We start from the raw sequence: 16,867 nt of genomic DNA on the forward strand, positions 1-16,867 counted from the left end.
TATTCTCGATCTATAAAGGGAGGCAGCAGATGAATCCCTGCGACCGATTTACAGAGACCCTTATGTAAAGCTTTCCCATAGGCGAATACATGGTATCATCAGGCAATACTCCCTTCACATCCCTCAGACAAACATTGCACTTATAGAGGAACTGGGCTTCAATATGCTTAGAAGCGCGTTTCACTGAAGAAATCAGCACATCATGCTTCACCACCTCCTAAGGAGGCAAAGTTTGTAAAACTTAGGTATGAGTGAGGTGGGAGGTGTTTTTATAGGCATTTGAGGTTTGGGAAACTTTGCCCCCTCCTGGTAGGAATGTATATCCCATACGTCACTAGCTCATGGATTCTCGCCACCTGAAAGAAATATATAGTGAACGCTGGGTTTTATTTTCTACACCTATGAGCTGGGGATCAAGTACAAGGCACAGCTGCACCTGAGTAGTAGCGATCTGTCCAATATTGGGCCCCAAGACTTGTGGTGTAATTGAGTGTCTGATAATTGCCTTTGTGTGCTGTAGACAATTTTCTGATACATTGTTAAGGGCTGTTGAGCTCTCGCCACTACCTGGAGGCTGCTATGGGTGATATATTTTTATGTTTCACCAATGCAATTGACATAAGCCACCGAACTCCCGATCTGCCACATGTTGTTGGGTTCTCCTGGCTTCGTCTCAGTCTTTATTTAGTGACTCCACGAACTTCAACACATTACGCTGTGGTATCGAGGAGGTAGTTATCTCTATGTGTGTGATATGGTTGCATTGAGCTTCATATCGCACACAATTCAAGCACTGTTTTGATATGCTCGTGCACGCTTTCCCCATAGACATCAATGGGGAGAAGGTGTCATAAAAAAACTAACACCTGAAGCGCGGAATGATGCCTATGGGGAAAAAAAAAATGATGTTTATACCTAACACCCTAACATAAACCCTAAGTCTAAACACCTCTAATCTGCCGCCCCCAACATCGCCGACACCTACATAATGTTATTAACCCTAATCTGCTGCTCCCGGTATCGCCACCACCTAAAAAAAGCTATTAACCCCTAATCTGCCGCTCCCGATATCGCCACCACGATACTAAAGTTATTAACCCCTATTCCCCTGCACCCCAACATCACCGAAACTATAATAAATATATTAACCCCTATTCCGCCACTCCCTGACATCGCCGCCACTAAATAAAGCTATTAACCCCTAAACCTCTGGCCTCCCACATCACTACCACTAAATAAATCTATTAACCCCCTAAACCGCCAGCCCCCCACATCGCAACAACCTAAATTAAACTATATTAGCCCCAAAACCTAACCCTAATGTAACCCTAACCCTAACACCCCCTAACTTTAACATAATTAAAATAGAGCTAAATTAAAGTTACAATTATTAACTAAACTAGATAGATACTTACCTGTGAAATAAAACCTAAGCTAGCTACAATATAACTAATAGCTATATTGTAGCTAGCTTAGGTTTTATTTTTATTTCACAGGTAAGTTTGTATTTAGTTTAACTAGGTAGACTAGTTAGTAAATATTTATTAACTATTTACTAACTACCTAGTTAAAATAAATACAAACTTACCTGTGAAATAAAACCTAAGCTGCCTTAAACTAAAACCTAATATTACAAAAAATAAAAAAACCTACCATTACAAAAAATAAAAAAAAACTACCATTACAAAAAAAAAAATGAAATTATCCAAAACAATAAAAATTATTCCTATTCTAATACACTGTTTAATAAAAAATATTCCTATTCTAATACCCATTTAAAAAAAAACACACAGTTAAACAGCTCTTTTACCTGAAAAAAATACAAAGACCCACTAACATTACAACCCCCCCCCATCCACAAAATAAAAAAAAACTATCTAAAAAACCTAAGCTACCCAATTGCCCTGAAAAGGGCATTTGTATGGGCATTGCTCTTTTGCATTGCCCTGAAAAGGGCATTTAGCTCGTTTACGAAAAATCCAAACCCTAAACTAAAAAAAAAAAAAACATGCAAAAAACCTTAATAAATCCTAACACTAACCCCCGAAGATTCACTTACAGTTGCTGAAGTCCTGCTTGAAGGATCTTCATCCCGGCGGCTCCATCTTCATCCAGGCGTCAGGTGGCTCCATCTTCATCCCGGCGGCGTCTTCTATCTTCATCCCGGCGGCACGGAGCGGGTCCATCCTGAAGACATCCGGCGCGGAGCATTCTCTTCATATGGTGGCCACCGTATACTGAATCTTCAATGCCTATTGGCTGATTTGATTATAGAAATTCAAATCAGCCAATAGGATGAGAGCTACTGAAATCCTATTAGCTGTTCAAATCAGCCAATAGGATGAGAGCTACTGAAATCCTATTGGCTGATTTGAATAGCCAATATAATTTCAGTAGCTCTCATCCTATTGGCTGATTTGAACAGCCAATAGGATTTCAGTAGCTCTCATCTTATTGGCTGATTTGAATTTCCAAATTCAAATTAGCCAATAGGAATGCAAGGGACGCCGTTTTGAATCGCTTACCTTGCATTGAAGATTCAGTGTACGGCGGCGATCGTATGAAGAGGATACTCTGCGCCGGATGTCTTCAGGATGGATCCGCTCCGCGCCGCTGAGATGAAGATAGAAGATGCCGCCAGGATGAAGATGGAGCCGCCTGCTGCCTGGATGAAGATAGAGCAGCCTGGATGAAGATGAAGCCGCCAGCCGCCTGGATGAAGATGGAGCTGCCGGGATGAAGATCCTTCAAGCGGGACTTCAGCAACTGTAAGTGGATCTTCAGGGGTTAGTGTTAGGATTTTTTAAGGTTTTTTGAGTGGGTTTTTTTTTAATTTAGGGTTTGGGCTTTTCGTAAAGAAGCTAAATGCCCTTTCAGGGCAATGCAAAAGAGCTAAATGCCCTTTTAAGGGCAATGCCCATACAAATGCCCTTTTCAGGGCAATGGGTAGCTTAGTTTTTTGTTAGAGTTAGGTTTTTTTTTATTTTGGGGGTTGGTTGGGTGGTGGGTTTTACTGTTGGGGGGGTATTTGTATTTTTGTTATAAGTAAAAGAGCTGTTTAACTTAGGGCAATACCCTACAAAAGGCCCTTTTAAGGGCTATTGGTAGTTTATTGTAGGCTAGGGTTTTTTTGTTTTTTTTGGGTGGGCTTTTTTATTTTTATAGGGCTATTAGATTGGGTGCAATTCTTTTTTATTTTTGATCATTTCGTTTGTTATTTTTTGTAATTTAGTATTTTTTATTTTTGTAATTAGATAGCTTGTAATTTTTATAGTAGTGTTAGGATTTTTTTTAATGTGTAATATAGTTTATTGAATTGGTAGTTAGTTTAATTTTAGTTTAATAGTTATATTAGTTTAATTGTTAGTTTAAACTTAATTTTTTTTATCTTAATTTAAGATAGGGTAATTGTAATTTTAATATAAAGTTAGCGGGGCGTTAGGTGTAGGGGTTACTAGTTTAAATTAGTTTATTGCGATGTTGGGGGCTTTCGGTTTAGGGGTTAATAGTTTAATTTAGTATATTACGTTGTGGGGGGCTTGCGGTTTAGGGGTTAATAGGTTTATTATAATGGCGGCGGTGTAGGGCTTAATAACTTTAGTATAGTGGGGCGATGTGGGCAGACGGCGGTTTAGGGGTTAATAACTTAAGTATAGTGGCAGTGATGTCGGGGAGTGGCGGAATAGGGGTTAATACATTTTATTAGTGGCAGCGATGTCGAGAGCGGCAGATAAGGGGTCAATAACTTTAATATAGTGTTTGCGATGCGGGAGGGCCTCGGTTTAGGGGTCAATAGGTAGTTTATGGGTGTTTAGTGCACTTTGTAACACTTTAGTTATGAGTTTTATGTAACAGTTTTGTAGCGTAAAACTCATAACTACTGCTCTCAGATAGCGGTACGGATCGTGTCGGTATAAGCTGCAACGCAAGCTTTTTAGCCTCACCGCAAAACTCGTAATGGCTGCGCTATGGAAATCCGATGAAATAAATTCATTTTTACGTGTGCAGGACAGACGTTGCGTTACAGGCTAAAAGGCTTGCGGTACAGCTATACCGACAAGACTTGTTTTAACGCTGAAATTACCCTTTTTTCAGCATTAAAACACGAACGTAAAACTTGTAATCTAGGTGAGAGTGTCCAACTGATCTACAGGCATTAGTATAGGTGCTACAGCTAGTGATTCTAAAAGATTATCAGATCCTAACGGAGATTAGTGGAGTTAAGAAAGCCTCTGAAAGTGCGAGTGAACATCATCACAGCCTTGACATGCCCTGCTGGCGAAAGTTTTTATTCAAATATCATTATATAAATAGGCAAAAGTGTGCTCTATTTTGTATGACATTTTTCTTTTAATGTAAAAATTTGGCAGCATAGCTCTGGGTCTCTCTTGACACACGGTTTCAGAAACACTTAGAAAGAGCTCACATTTAAAAACTCCAACCTTCTCTTGGTATCCTGAGCTACAATTGATCACTATTCTATCAGAGCATACTGCAGTAGGCTCAGGATCATACAAGTAACAACGGCACATATATGGCAGCTGTGTTTGCAACAATGTTATGGAAATCACGCTCAAGGCATGTGCACACTTCTATCTATGAAGTATGAAACAGATCAAGTGAAAAAAACACGATCACAGAAGTCAATTGGGAAAAAAAAATTACATTTCATCTAAATCATGAAGTTTTTCTGCCCATGAAACTACATTTCTTGTCAGTTGTCAACAAACTGTAAAATCTGTTGTGTTTGTTATAGTATTTTTTTTAAATAACATTAGTTTAGATATCACTGTGAATACAGGAGTCACACGCTGATAAGTAAAAACACAATATACAGACCCATTAACTAGAACCGATAGTTACTACTTACCAATGTCATTAGCCAAAGAAGCGGGATCTGATGCGCCAAGAGTGGCCTCAAACTCCTCCTGAAGTCGATAAGCGCGTTGCAGCAAAGCTTCAAGTTTATGAATGAATTCAGCACTAATGATATCCTGGGGAAGACCCAAAAAATACAATAAGGAGACTCATACTACAACCAGTCCTGTCTGTTAGTTAAAGGGACGTTAAAATCAAAATTAAACAGTCATGATTCAGATAGAGCATTTTAAATAACCTTTCAAATTTACTTCTTTTGGTAAATGTGTTTTGTTCTCTTGGTATCCTTTGTTGAAGAGGAAAACTAGGTAAGCTGATAGGAGCTTAGGAGTGTGCATGTCTAGCATTCTATGGAATCAGTGTTTGAAACTATTTATAACTTTGCTGTAAACATTGTTCCAAACATGGCTGCCAAATGGCTAAAGACACTTGCACGCTTCTGAGCTCACCTAGGATTAACTTTAAAAAAGGATACAGAGAGAAATAAGCAAAATTAATAACAGAAGTTGGAAAGTTGTTTAAAATGTCATGTTCTATCTAAGCAATTTAGTTTAATTTTGTCTTTACTGCTGTCCCTTTAAAGAGAAAGTCATAGCGGACGATTTATCATAGTGCGAGTGGACATCGATAAATGCCGACAGCATACCCTGTCAGCATTTATCATTGCACAAGCATTTCTTGTGAAATACTTGTGCAATGCCACCTCCTGCACATTCGCAGCCAATCGGCCGCTAGCAGGGGGTGTCAATCAACCCAATCGTATCCGATCAGGCTGATTGCTGTCTGCCGTCTCAGAGGTGGCGGACAAGTTAAGAAGCAGCGGTCTTAAGACCGCTGCTTCTTAACTCCTGTTTCCCGCGAGCCTGAAGGCTCGCATGGAAACAGATGCATACATTTTGTAATCATTTAAATATATGTGCCCGGCTTGTTTCTTATATCCAGAGTGTTTTCTGTTTAGAAACAGACAAAGGTGGGGGAACCAGTTTAAAACGGGACTGCATGAGTCATATACATTTAAAGGGACAGTCAACACCAGAATTTTTGTTGTTTAAAAAGAAAGATAATCCCTTTATTACCCATTCCCCAGTTTTGCATATCCAACACAGTTATATAAATACATGTTTTACCTCTGTAATTATCTTGTATCTAAGCCTCTGCTGACTGCCCCCTTATTTCAGTTCTTCTGACAGACATGCAGTTTAGCCAATCAGTGCTCACTCCTAGGTCACTTTACGTGCATGAGCTCAATGTTATCTATATGAAACATGTGAACTAATGCCCTCTAGTGGTCAAAATGTATTCAGATTAGAGGCAGTCTTCAAGGTCTAAGAAATTAGCATATGAACCTCCTAGGTTTAGCTTTCAACTAAGAATACCAAGAGAACAAAGCAAAATTGGTGATAAAACTAAATTGGGAAGTTGTTTAAAATTGCATGCCCTATTTAAATCATGAAAGTTTTTTTTGGACTTGACTGTCCCTTTAAAGCATCCTTTAGTACTTCAATTACTTTTTATGTATTTATAAAAACGTTCCATATCTCCCTATGGTATATCTTAAAGGGACAGAGTACTATATAATTGGGGGTCGATCCGATATAAAGCGTCGCCCGCAAAAGCCGGCGACGCCAATATTTGCGCGGATTTGGTATCACATATACGGCGTAACCTAGAAGTTACGCCCGTATATTTCTGCCGTCGCCCGCAGTTTTTTGGGCCATAGGCAGGTATACCAAACCCGCGCAGTTTGGTATCCAATATGCAGCGTAAGGACTTACGTGGCGAAAATGGAGAAAACTTACTCCATTTTCACCTCGCCACAAAAAGCAGCCGTAAGAAGCCTTACGCTGACTATTGGAGCCCCGTAACTCCCTAAACTAACTAGAAAATAAACCTAACACCTAACGCATGCGCAATGTCTATCTCCCTGTCAACCGCGATCTTCTAAAATAAACCTAACACCTAACGCATGCGCAATGTCTATCTCCCTGTCAACCGCGATCTGCTAAAATAAACCTAACACCTAACGCATGCGCAATGTCTATCGCCCTGTCAACCGCGATCCCCCCCCCCCAAAATCCCTAATAAAGTTATTACCCCCTAAACCGCCGCTCCCGGACCCCGCCGCCATCTACATAAACTAACCCCCTACTGTGAGCCTCTAAAACCGCCGCCATCTACCTTATCTATCCCCTAATCTGACCCCTTACACCGCCGCCACCTATATAAAAATTATTAACCCCTAATGTAAGCCCCTTACACCGCCGCCATCTCTATTAAAATGATTAACCCCTAATTTAATCTACCTACCCCGCCGCCAGCTATATTATCTATATTAACCCTAAGTATATTATAGTTAATATAGGTATTACATTATATATATTAACTATATTAACCCTAATTATATTAGGGTTAATATAGTTAATATAGTTACTATAGTATTTATATTAACTATATTAACTCTATCTAACCCTAACTAAATTTATATTAAATTAATCTAATTCATTTATAAACTAAAATATTCCTATTTAAATCTAAATACTTACCTATAAAATAAACCCTAAGATAGCTACAATATAATTAATAATTACATTTTAGCTATGTTAGGGTTAATATTTATTTTACAGGTAAATTGTTAATTATTTTAACTAGGTATAATAGATATTAAATAGTTATTAACTATTTAATATCTACCTAGTTAAAATAATTACCCAATTACCTGTAAAATAAATCCTAACCTAAGTTACAAATACACCTACACTATCAATAAATTTAATAAACTACTAACATCTATCTAAAAATACAATTAAATTAACTAAACTAAATTACAAAAAAAAACAAACACTAAATTACAAAAAATAAAAAAAAGATTACAAGATATTTAAGCTAATTACACCTATTCTAAGCCCCCTAATAAAATAATAAACCCCCAAAATAAAAAAAATTCCCTGCCCTATTCTAAATTCAACAAATTTCAAAGCTCTTTACCTTACCAGCCCTTAAAAGGGCCTTTTGTGGGGCATGCCCCAAAGAATTCAGCTCTTTTGCATACAACAAATACAATACCCCCCCCCCATTACAACCCACCACGCACATACCCCTATTCTAAACCCACCCAAACCCCCCTTAAAAAAGCCTAACACTACCCCCCTGAAGATCTCCCTACCTTGTCTTCACCACACCGGGCCGAACTCCTGATCCGATCCGGGCGATGTCTTCCTCCAAGCGGCAAAGAAGAATTCTTCCTCCGGCGACGTCTTCCTCCAAGCGGCAGCAAAGTCTTCATTCTTCCGGCGGCATCTTCAATCTTCTTTCTTCGCTCCGCCGCCGCGGAGCATCCATCCCGGCCGACTGCTGAACTTGGAATGAGGTACCTTTAAATGACGTCATCCAAGATGGCGTCCGCCGAATTCCGATTGGCTGATAGGATTCTATCAGCCAATCGGAATTAAGTTAAAAAAAATCTGATTGGCTGATTGAATCAGCCAATCAGATTCAAGTTCAATCCGATTGGCTGATCCAATCAGCCAATCAGATTGAGCTCGCATTCTATTGGCTGTTCCGATCAACCAATAGAATGCGAGCTCAATCTGATTGGCTGATTGGATCAGCCAATCGGATTGAACTTGAATCTGATTGGCTGATTCAATCAGCCAATCAGATTTTTTTAACTTAATTCCGATTGGCTGATAGAATCCTATCAGCCAATCGGAATTCGGCGGACGCCATCTTGGATGACGTCATTTAAAGGTACCTCATTCCAAGTTCAGCAGTCGGCCGGGATGGATGCTCCGCGGCGGCGGAGCGAAGAAAGAAGATTGAAGATGCCGCCGGAAGAATGAAGACTTTGCTGCCGCTTGGAGGAAGACGTCGCCGGAGGAAGAATTCTTCTTTGCCGCTTGGAGGAAGACATCGCCGGAGGAAGAATTCTTCTTTGCCGCTTGGAGGAAGACATCGCCCGGATCGGATCAGGAGTTCGGCCCGGTGTGGTGAAGACAAGGTAGGGAGATCTTCAGGGGGGTAGTGTTAGGCTTTTTTAAGGGGGGTTTGGGTGGGTTTAGAATAGGGGTATGTGGGTGGTGGGTTGTAATGGGGGGGGGGTATTGTATTTGTTGTATGCAAAAGAGCTGAATTCTTTGGGGCATGCCCCACAAAAGGCCCTTTTAAGGGCTGGTAAGGTAAAGAGCTTTGAAATTTGTTGAATTTAGAATAGGGCAGGGAATTTTTTTTATTTTGGGGGTTTATTATTTTATTAGGGGGCTTAGAATAGGTGTAATTAGCTTAAATATCTTGTAATCTTTTTTTTATTTTTTGTAATTTAGTGTTTGTTTTTTTTTGTAATTTAGTTTAGTTAATTTAATTGTATTTTTAGATAGATGTTAGTAGTTTATTAAATTTATTGATAGTGTAGGTGTATTTGTAACTTAGGTTAGGATTTATTTTACAGGTAATTGGGTAATTATTTTAACTAGGTAGATATTAAATAGTTAATAACTATTTAATATCTATTATACCTAGTTAAAATAATTAACAATTTACCTGTAAAATAAATATTAACCCTAACATAGCTAAAATGTAATTATTAATTATATTGTAGCTATCTTAGGGTTTATTTTATAGGTAAGTATTTAGATTTAAATAGGAATATTTTAGTTTATAAATGAATTAGATTAATTTAATATAAATTTAGTTAGGGTTAGATAGAGTTAATATAGTTAATATAAATACTATAGTAACTATATTAACTATATTAACCCTAATATAATTAGGGTTAATATAGTTAATATATATAATGTAATACCTATATTAACTATAATATACTTAGGGTTAATAAAGATAATATAGCTGGCGGCGGGGTAGGTAGATTAAATTAGGGGTTAATCATTTTAATAGAGATGGCGGCGGTGTAAGGGGCTTACATTAGGGGTTAATAATTTTAATATAGATGGCAGCGGTGTTAGGGGCTCACTTTAGGGGGTTATAGATATAATATAGCTGGCGGCGGGGTACGGGAGTGGCGGTTTAGGGGTTAATAATTTTATTAGGTTGCGGCGGGGTAAAGGAGCGGCGGTTTAGGGGTTAATAATTTTATTAGGTTGCGGCGGGGTAAAGGAGCGGCGGTTTAGGGGTTAATAATTTTATTAGGTTGCGGCGGGGTAAAGGAGCGGCGGTTTAGGGGTTAATAGCATTTTTATTGTTAGGCTAGTGAGGGGGGATAGCGGATAGAGGGTTAGACAGTGCGGGCTATGTTAGGGAGGCGTGTTAGACAGTGCGGGTGTTTTAAACTTTAGTCAGGTTTTATAGGCGCCGGCAGTTTCTAACGTGGCGCAAGTCACTGGCGACGCCAGACATTTGTACTTACGCAGATTTCTGGACATCGCTGGTTTGTGAGACTTACGGCACGTTAGCATCTGACGGCGACCTATATGGGATAGCTCGAGTTGCGAGCTGAAACTGCGGGCGACGCCGGTTCCCTCGCTTGCACCGCAAACTGCGATCGATATCGGATCGCGCCCTTGGTTTGCCCTTAATGTGTTCTTAATGGCTTATTATACCAGCTGCAGAGCGTATAATGTATGAGAAATTGCCCATTTATGTTTCTATTTGTAAATTAAATAGGTGGATTTGCTCTTTGAAACCACAACCCATCAAAAGGCTAGGCTTTCAAAGAGATCAGACATCCTTATCTTTTCACTCAAATGCTTCCCTTTCTTATCTCCATCTCTATACAATACTTACAAACAACAATTGAAAATTAACATTTTAGAACTTTCGCACTCCACACTGCTAGTGTAATTTCTTCTGCTGACTATGTTTATATTGTTTGTCAATAGTCTGTACTTAGGTATAGAAACGTTCAGTATAGGTAGGGATATCACAGGCTAAATCAAATGCAGATATAAAATAAAAGGAACTATTTGTAAACAATGTAATACACCACAGCAGGTAAAACTGATCATTGGGAATAAAATAAAGGGGAGAAAGAAAAATTAGGGTAAACTTATTTATTGAGCAACTTATACGTGTATGTTAAATAAATAGCGTATAAATTGAACGTATATAGTTGTCTTGGCAATGAAAATTAAAATGAAATGAATAAAATTTTAAAAGTTCTCATTTGCAATGGGGGCACGTGTTTATCGGTTTTATCTAAAGTTCAGGCATATCATCTTGCCTCAACAACAGAAAAGAAAAGTTATTTACTACTCATCATGATACATTTTTTTCATTTGGAAAGGTTTTTAAAATTTGTCAGAGGCATCAGCTCCTACTGAGCATGTGCAAGAGTCCACAGTTTATACATACTGTATATACGAGTCTGTGATTTGCTGATGGCTGTCACATGATACAGGCGGTGGGGAGATTTTGAGTTTCGTCAGAAAAAAAAAATCTATTGCTCATTTGAAAATTAAGTAAGTGTTTTTGCATTGTCTTCTTATTGTGCATTTATTCCAAGGCAGCAAATATTTCAGCGGATTTTTATTTATATGGCAACCAATATTGATAATCTAGATATATTAGTGTTTCTCAAAAGGTGTGCTGCAGCAAACCAGAGAAATTTTGATAGTAAAAAAATATTTTTGGCCAAGTTACAGTGCACTATGTATACAATTATATTTGTACAAACACTTTCACCAGCCTAATATTTATATTTGATTTATTTTGCTGGAAATGCTAAACTAAAACAACACCATCTGACCACCAGTAATATGATTAATATCATCAAGTAAGTGCCGTTTAGGTTAAAGTGACAGCCTAATCAAAATTAAACTTACATGATTCAGATGGGGCATGCAATTTACTTTTATTATCAAATTTGCTCTGTTCTCTTGGTATTCTTTGTTGAAAGCTAAACCTAGGTATTCTTATATGCTAATTACAAAGCCCTTGAAGGCCACCTCTTATTTCAGTGCATGTTGACAGTTTTTCACAGCTAGATAGCTAGATAGCATTACTTCATGTGTGCCATATTGTCAGTGCCGGCACATGAATAAGGCAACTAGGCAGCCGCCTTAATGTGCCTCCAGTAGGGGGTGCTGGATCTGGCTGTCGGCATTGGAAAATTAGTGTGAAAAATGTATGCGCTACTGTTGTGTTCAATCACTGTGACTGTCATTTTGGAATTTGTCACTCACACTTTGCAGAATTGCAGGCAGCATTATTTGCATGATGATGGGGGGTCAGAGTGCACTGTGCATGTGTGGGCAGTCAGTGTGGGCACTATTTTACTGGGCTGCTGAGAGTGAGCACTGTGGGCTGGGGCCAGGCGGGCAGGCCGCATCACAACGGTGAAGTCACTTAAGTTGCGCTTCTGCTGCCTGCAGCTGCGCCTGCTGTCTGTCAGCGCTTAGTCAGTGAGTGACAGCTGTAGGCGGCTTAAGCGGACAGCACAGGCACAGAGTGGAGGAGGAGCAGTCTGGAGCTGGAGCTGTGCTGCTGCTGTGTCTGTGAGAGGGAAACACACGTGAGGAGATGCAGGCGCCTCGTGACTCTGTACTTGAAAATTGAGGCTGAGGCCGGGAGCCACTAATGAGGGACGCCCACCCACCCGCCCCAGATGGCCAGAGAGAGAGACCAGCGCAGCAGCACTGGAGAAGTAGGTGACGGCGCATCATCTATTTATTATTTATAATAACATAATAAATAGCAGTGTATGTTTTGAATAATTGAATGGGTGACATTGCACAACACTGTCAGGGATGTAATGCAGAGATGTAACTGCAGGCTGCCATCATTAGGACGTAGGGCAATCGTATCCATAAAAACGTAGGTTGCCAGTTCACTTATTAGTGCCCATGCCAGGCCCTCTTTCCAAAGGTATCATTGATTTACTGTACCCCATTTACTGGAAACTAGTGAGTATTCCCTTTGTATCAAAATGTTTTGTCAGTCAAGAAAGGACATTTAAAATAACATACATAAATATCTTTTCACCTTTATCTATTATAGCAAAGAAAAGGTCCTCCCACATATAATAATCTGATGCATTTTGCACCTAGAAACAGAATACAAAGAGAACAATTGGGCTTTTTTCATTTAGAATAAGAGCGTTAATTTATAGATTAATTAATACATGAAATAAATTAATAACAACTATAATATATATATATTTATATAAATATAATATATATATACATACATTATATACTGTATATATAAAAAATATATATGTGTGTATGTATAAATAAGTGTATGTGTATATATATATATATATATATATATATATATATATATGTGTATGTATATGTGTATATATATATATATATATATATATATGGGACGGAAAGCGAAAAAAGTGGAAGGCGCTGGACTGAGGGGGTGGATAAGAGATATGAGAGCACAGGGGAGTGAACCTATATCAATCTAGAAGGTGGTGATCCCCTGGGAGCAAAAAACCAACCCTATAGCAGCTATCCCTTAGAGAGGAGAGAGGAAACTGTGCCGGCTGAGAAAAGGGAATCCCCGGCTGGCCCAGTGCTTCCCCCCTCAAAACAATGTGTGTGTAAAGAGCCCGTGATAAGGGATGTAGTAGCGCTGGTTGTAAAGAGAAAATGGTAAACACAATTACTATGTGTGATTAGATAACAGATGGAATACAGAATACACAGCAAATCAAACACCATATAAAAGAAACACTATAAAATGAGTGGAAAGCTGATTCCTAAATGTCCCAGATGCTTGACCACTTATATGTTGTATATACACAATTGTAGAATTCGAGACTTGGGGTATGGGTGGAATGCAGACTTACAAAAACGAACCTCAATCGTATGAGGTAAGGAAACAGCACATCAGGAAATCCCTCTCGGTAGATTAGGCTTGGCCCCTTAGGATATAGGGGAAACTTCAAACAGCAAGCTTGTCTTTTTCCCTGCTGCTTTCCCGGGTATAGGTGAAACTTCAGGGGGTTAAAGCCCTTTTTCCTCGGCCTCTTTCAGTGTGGATCCTCTCAGGATAGTATGGCAGTATCAACGATATATATAAAAGAAAGAAAGGCCAAAATAGTGTGATATTGTTTAAAAATCAAACACTTTATTCACATACATTCACTCCTAAAAATGCCTGCTTACATTAAAAATCCTCACAAGTATGAGGTATTTGTACAGCAATACACAACAAGTGCAATCCAATATATGCACTGTATGGTATTTAGTGTAGTTGGATAGCCACAGGTAGTAGAATGGCCACAGGTAGCCAAAAACAGATGCAGCAACAGATATCCACAAACCAATGTGGCCAGTGGATGGATTAAAAAAATCTTATCAATAAAATATACTGCACCAGAGTTTCTGGTTAGTGAGATCAGTCCGTTCCTATAAGGTAAAGTCTAACGCGTTTCAAAGGTTATAGTAATAACTCCTTCTTCTTCAGAGACTGTTTTGTATTTGGACGGATGATCCTTATATTCCCGTTTAGTCTTGCGGGATTTTTTAGAGAAAAGTTCTTAAAATACTTCTGATTGGGCTAAATGCTCACACCTCCAATGACGAGTGTAAAGTCCATCCTGATTCGTCTAAAAAGGAGGTGTGTATTTCTGATCTGCAAAGTGGCGTGAGCGGAGGGCACACGTCCGCTAAGATGAGCAGTATTACAATGCACAATGATAATATATCTATTCAGGTGATATAGAGGAATATGCCTATACTGTTTAACAGGTGCGTATAAATCGCAACCTGTTTGTCATATGAAGGACGGACAAAAGACCATTTTGACCATACGTTACAAATAAAAAACAGAAAAGCAAAAAAGTGTTTTACAATTATCCTACATCTTATCCCAAATGATGCACTCCTATTCAGGATCTAATTTAAACAGTACTATATCGCAATTGTATATTTAGTATAACAGGAACCAATTGGAAAATAAAGAACAGACATCATAATAGATGAATAATAATAATAAAAGCTGAAAATTAATAGAGCAGATTCGAACCCACGACCAATGTATTCAGGGGCAGTGAACTAAACCACTGGGCTACACCTGCCCAATATATATACACATACTATAGCTTATATGGATCACATGTAATTTGTTTTTACAAATTTTTCATTCTTTATATACCAATGACATGCATAATCTAGCCCCCTTATTTTTTATCTTCAGGGAGGTTTAGCCCAATATATAAAAGAGCAAGAGATGGGGCATGTACATTTTTGTTATCTATTGGGGGAGGATTAAAGGGTATATGTTAAAAAATAAGTTCTTAAAAAAGGGTTATAACCACAAGACTCTAAAAAATGCAGATAACAAAACTAGAAAAATCCCTAGAAAGAACCTGTTGAAGGAGTCAGATCAAAAAAAGAAAAAAAGTGACTACTCCACATGTAGCTTAGTCACAACCTATAACGAGGGAGCCCAGGAAATAAATAAAATTTTAAATAAACACTGGCATATTTTAAAAAAAGATGCTCTCTTGAAAGATATAACAAAAGAAAACCCTAAAATAATATACAAGAAAAATAAAAATTTTAAATCAGTTTTGGCACCAAGTTTGTTAAAGAATAGCAAACTGACCCATTCAAATTGGCTGGGGAAACAAACAATGGGTTTTTTCAAGTGTAACCGAAAAAATTGTGAGTCTTGTGTCCATCATATGAATGGACACAAACCGACAAAAAAATTTAAATCAACGAACAATGGAAAAGAGTTTGATATTAAGTCTTTATGTAATTGTAAAACCGATTTTGTTGTATACATGCTACAATGCAGCTGTAATTTACAATATATTGGTAGAACGACCAGACCATATAAGAAAAGATTATCTGAACATCTGACTAATATCACTATAGGAGAAACTTCCCATAATCTATCTCTCCATTACAAAAATGTTCATTACCAAGACCCGTCATGTTTGAGAGGTATCATCATTGAACATGTCAAAACCCACATACGCGGGGGTAATAGAACTATTGCCCTACGTAAGAAAGAAACTTTTTGGATCCATACCATGAACACAATAATACCAAATGGTCTGAATAAGGATATAGATCTAGCTGCCTTTTTAGAAACATAATATTGGTCAGTGACTCTAGGGTAGCATATATTTATATATACATATATATATATATATATATATATATATATATATATATATATATATATATATATATATATATATATATATATATATATATATATACATATGTATTCATATATTATATGGGAATGTATATTACATCATTAAGAATACCGGTCTTTATAACTATATCTGACAATGCAGGAATACTAAGTGCCTGTCAATTATCAAATACTACTAAGGGCACATTTAAATGTCATAGAAGAAAAATACAATAATAATATAATATACAAATATATAAAATCAAATAAATATATTCCATTCCCTGACTACAATATCATCTTAGCTGGATAATTGTAGATAAGTTTTAATTAGAGTATATGTTTTAGCTATATTTAATTCTTACAGCTAAAAATACATCTAAAGAACATCCCAATTTTTAAAAACATTTTTAAAACACATTTTGATACATAAGTATTTTAATCACCTTTTAAAAGAACCATTTTTAGGATTAAGTACAATATTTGTAGCATAGATGATTTTAACATATACCCTTTAATCCTCCCCCAATAGATAACAAAAATGTACATGCCCCATCTCTTGCTCTTTTATATATTGGGCCAAACCTCCCTGAAGATAAAAAATAAGGGGGCTAGATTATGCATGTCATTGGTATATAAAGAATGAAAAATTTGTAAAAACAAATTACATGTGATCCATATAAGCTATAGTATGTGTATATATATTGGGCAGGTGTAGCCCAGTGGTTTAGTTCACTGCCCCTGAATACATTGGTCGGGGGTTCGAATCTGCTCTATTAATTTTCAGCTTTTATTATTATTATTCATCTATTATGATGTCTGTTCTTTATTTTCCAATTGGTTCCTGTTATACTAAATATACAATTGCGATATAGTACTGTTTAAATTAGATCCTGAATAGGAGTGCATCATTTGGGATAAGATGTAGGATAAT

The 16,867-nt window shown here is 37.6% G+C and overlaps 1 protein-coding gene across 1 annotated transcript in view; it reads right to left on the reverse strand.

Moving 5' to 3' along the window:
- Positions 1-16,867, reverse strand: part of MIGA1 (mitoguardin 1) — a 343,183-nt gene that overhangs the window by 214,356 nt on the left and 111,960 nt on the right. The window contains exon 7 of the mRNA XM_053693332.1: positions 4,871-4,994. Within this exon, the coding sequence (XP_053549307.1) occupies positions 4,871-4,994 (124 nt within the window). The remainder of the gene's footprint in view (positions 1-4,870; positions 4,995-16,867) is intronic.

The sequence above is a fragment of the Bombina bombina genome, chromosome 10 (assembly GCF_027579735.1).
Source record: "Bombina bombina isolate aBomBom1 chromosome 10, aBomBom1.pri, whole genome shotgun sequence".
NCBI lineage: Eukaryota > Metazoa > Chordata > Amphibia > Anura > Bombinatoridae > Bombina > Bombina bombina.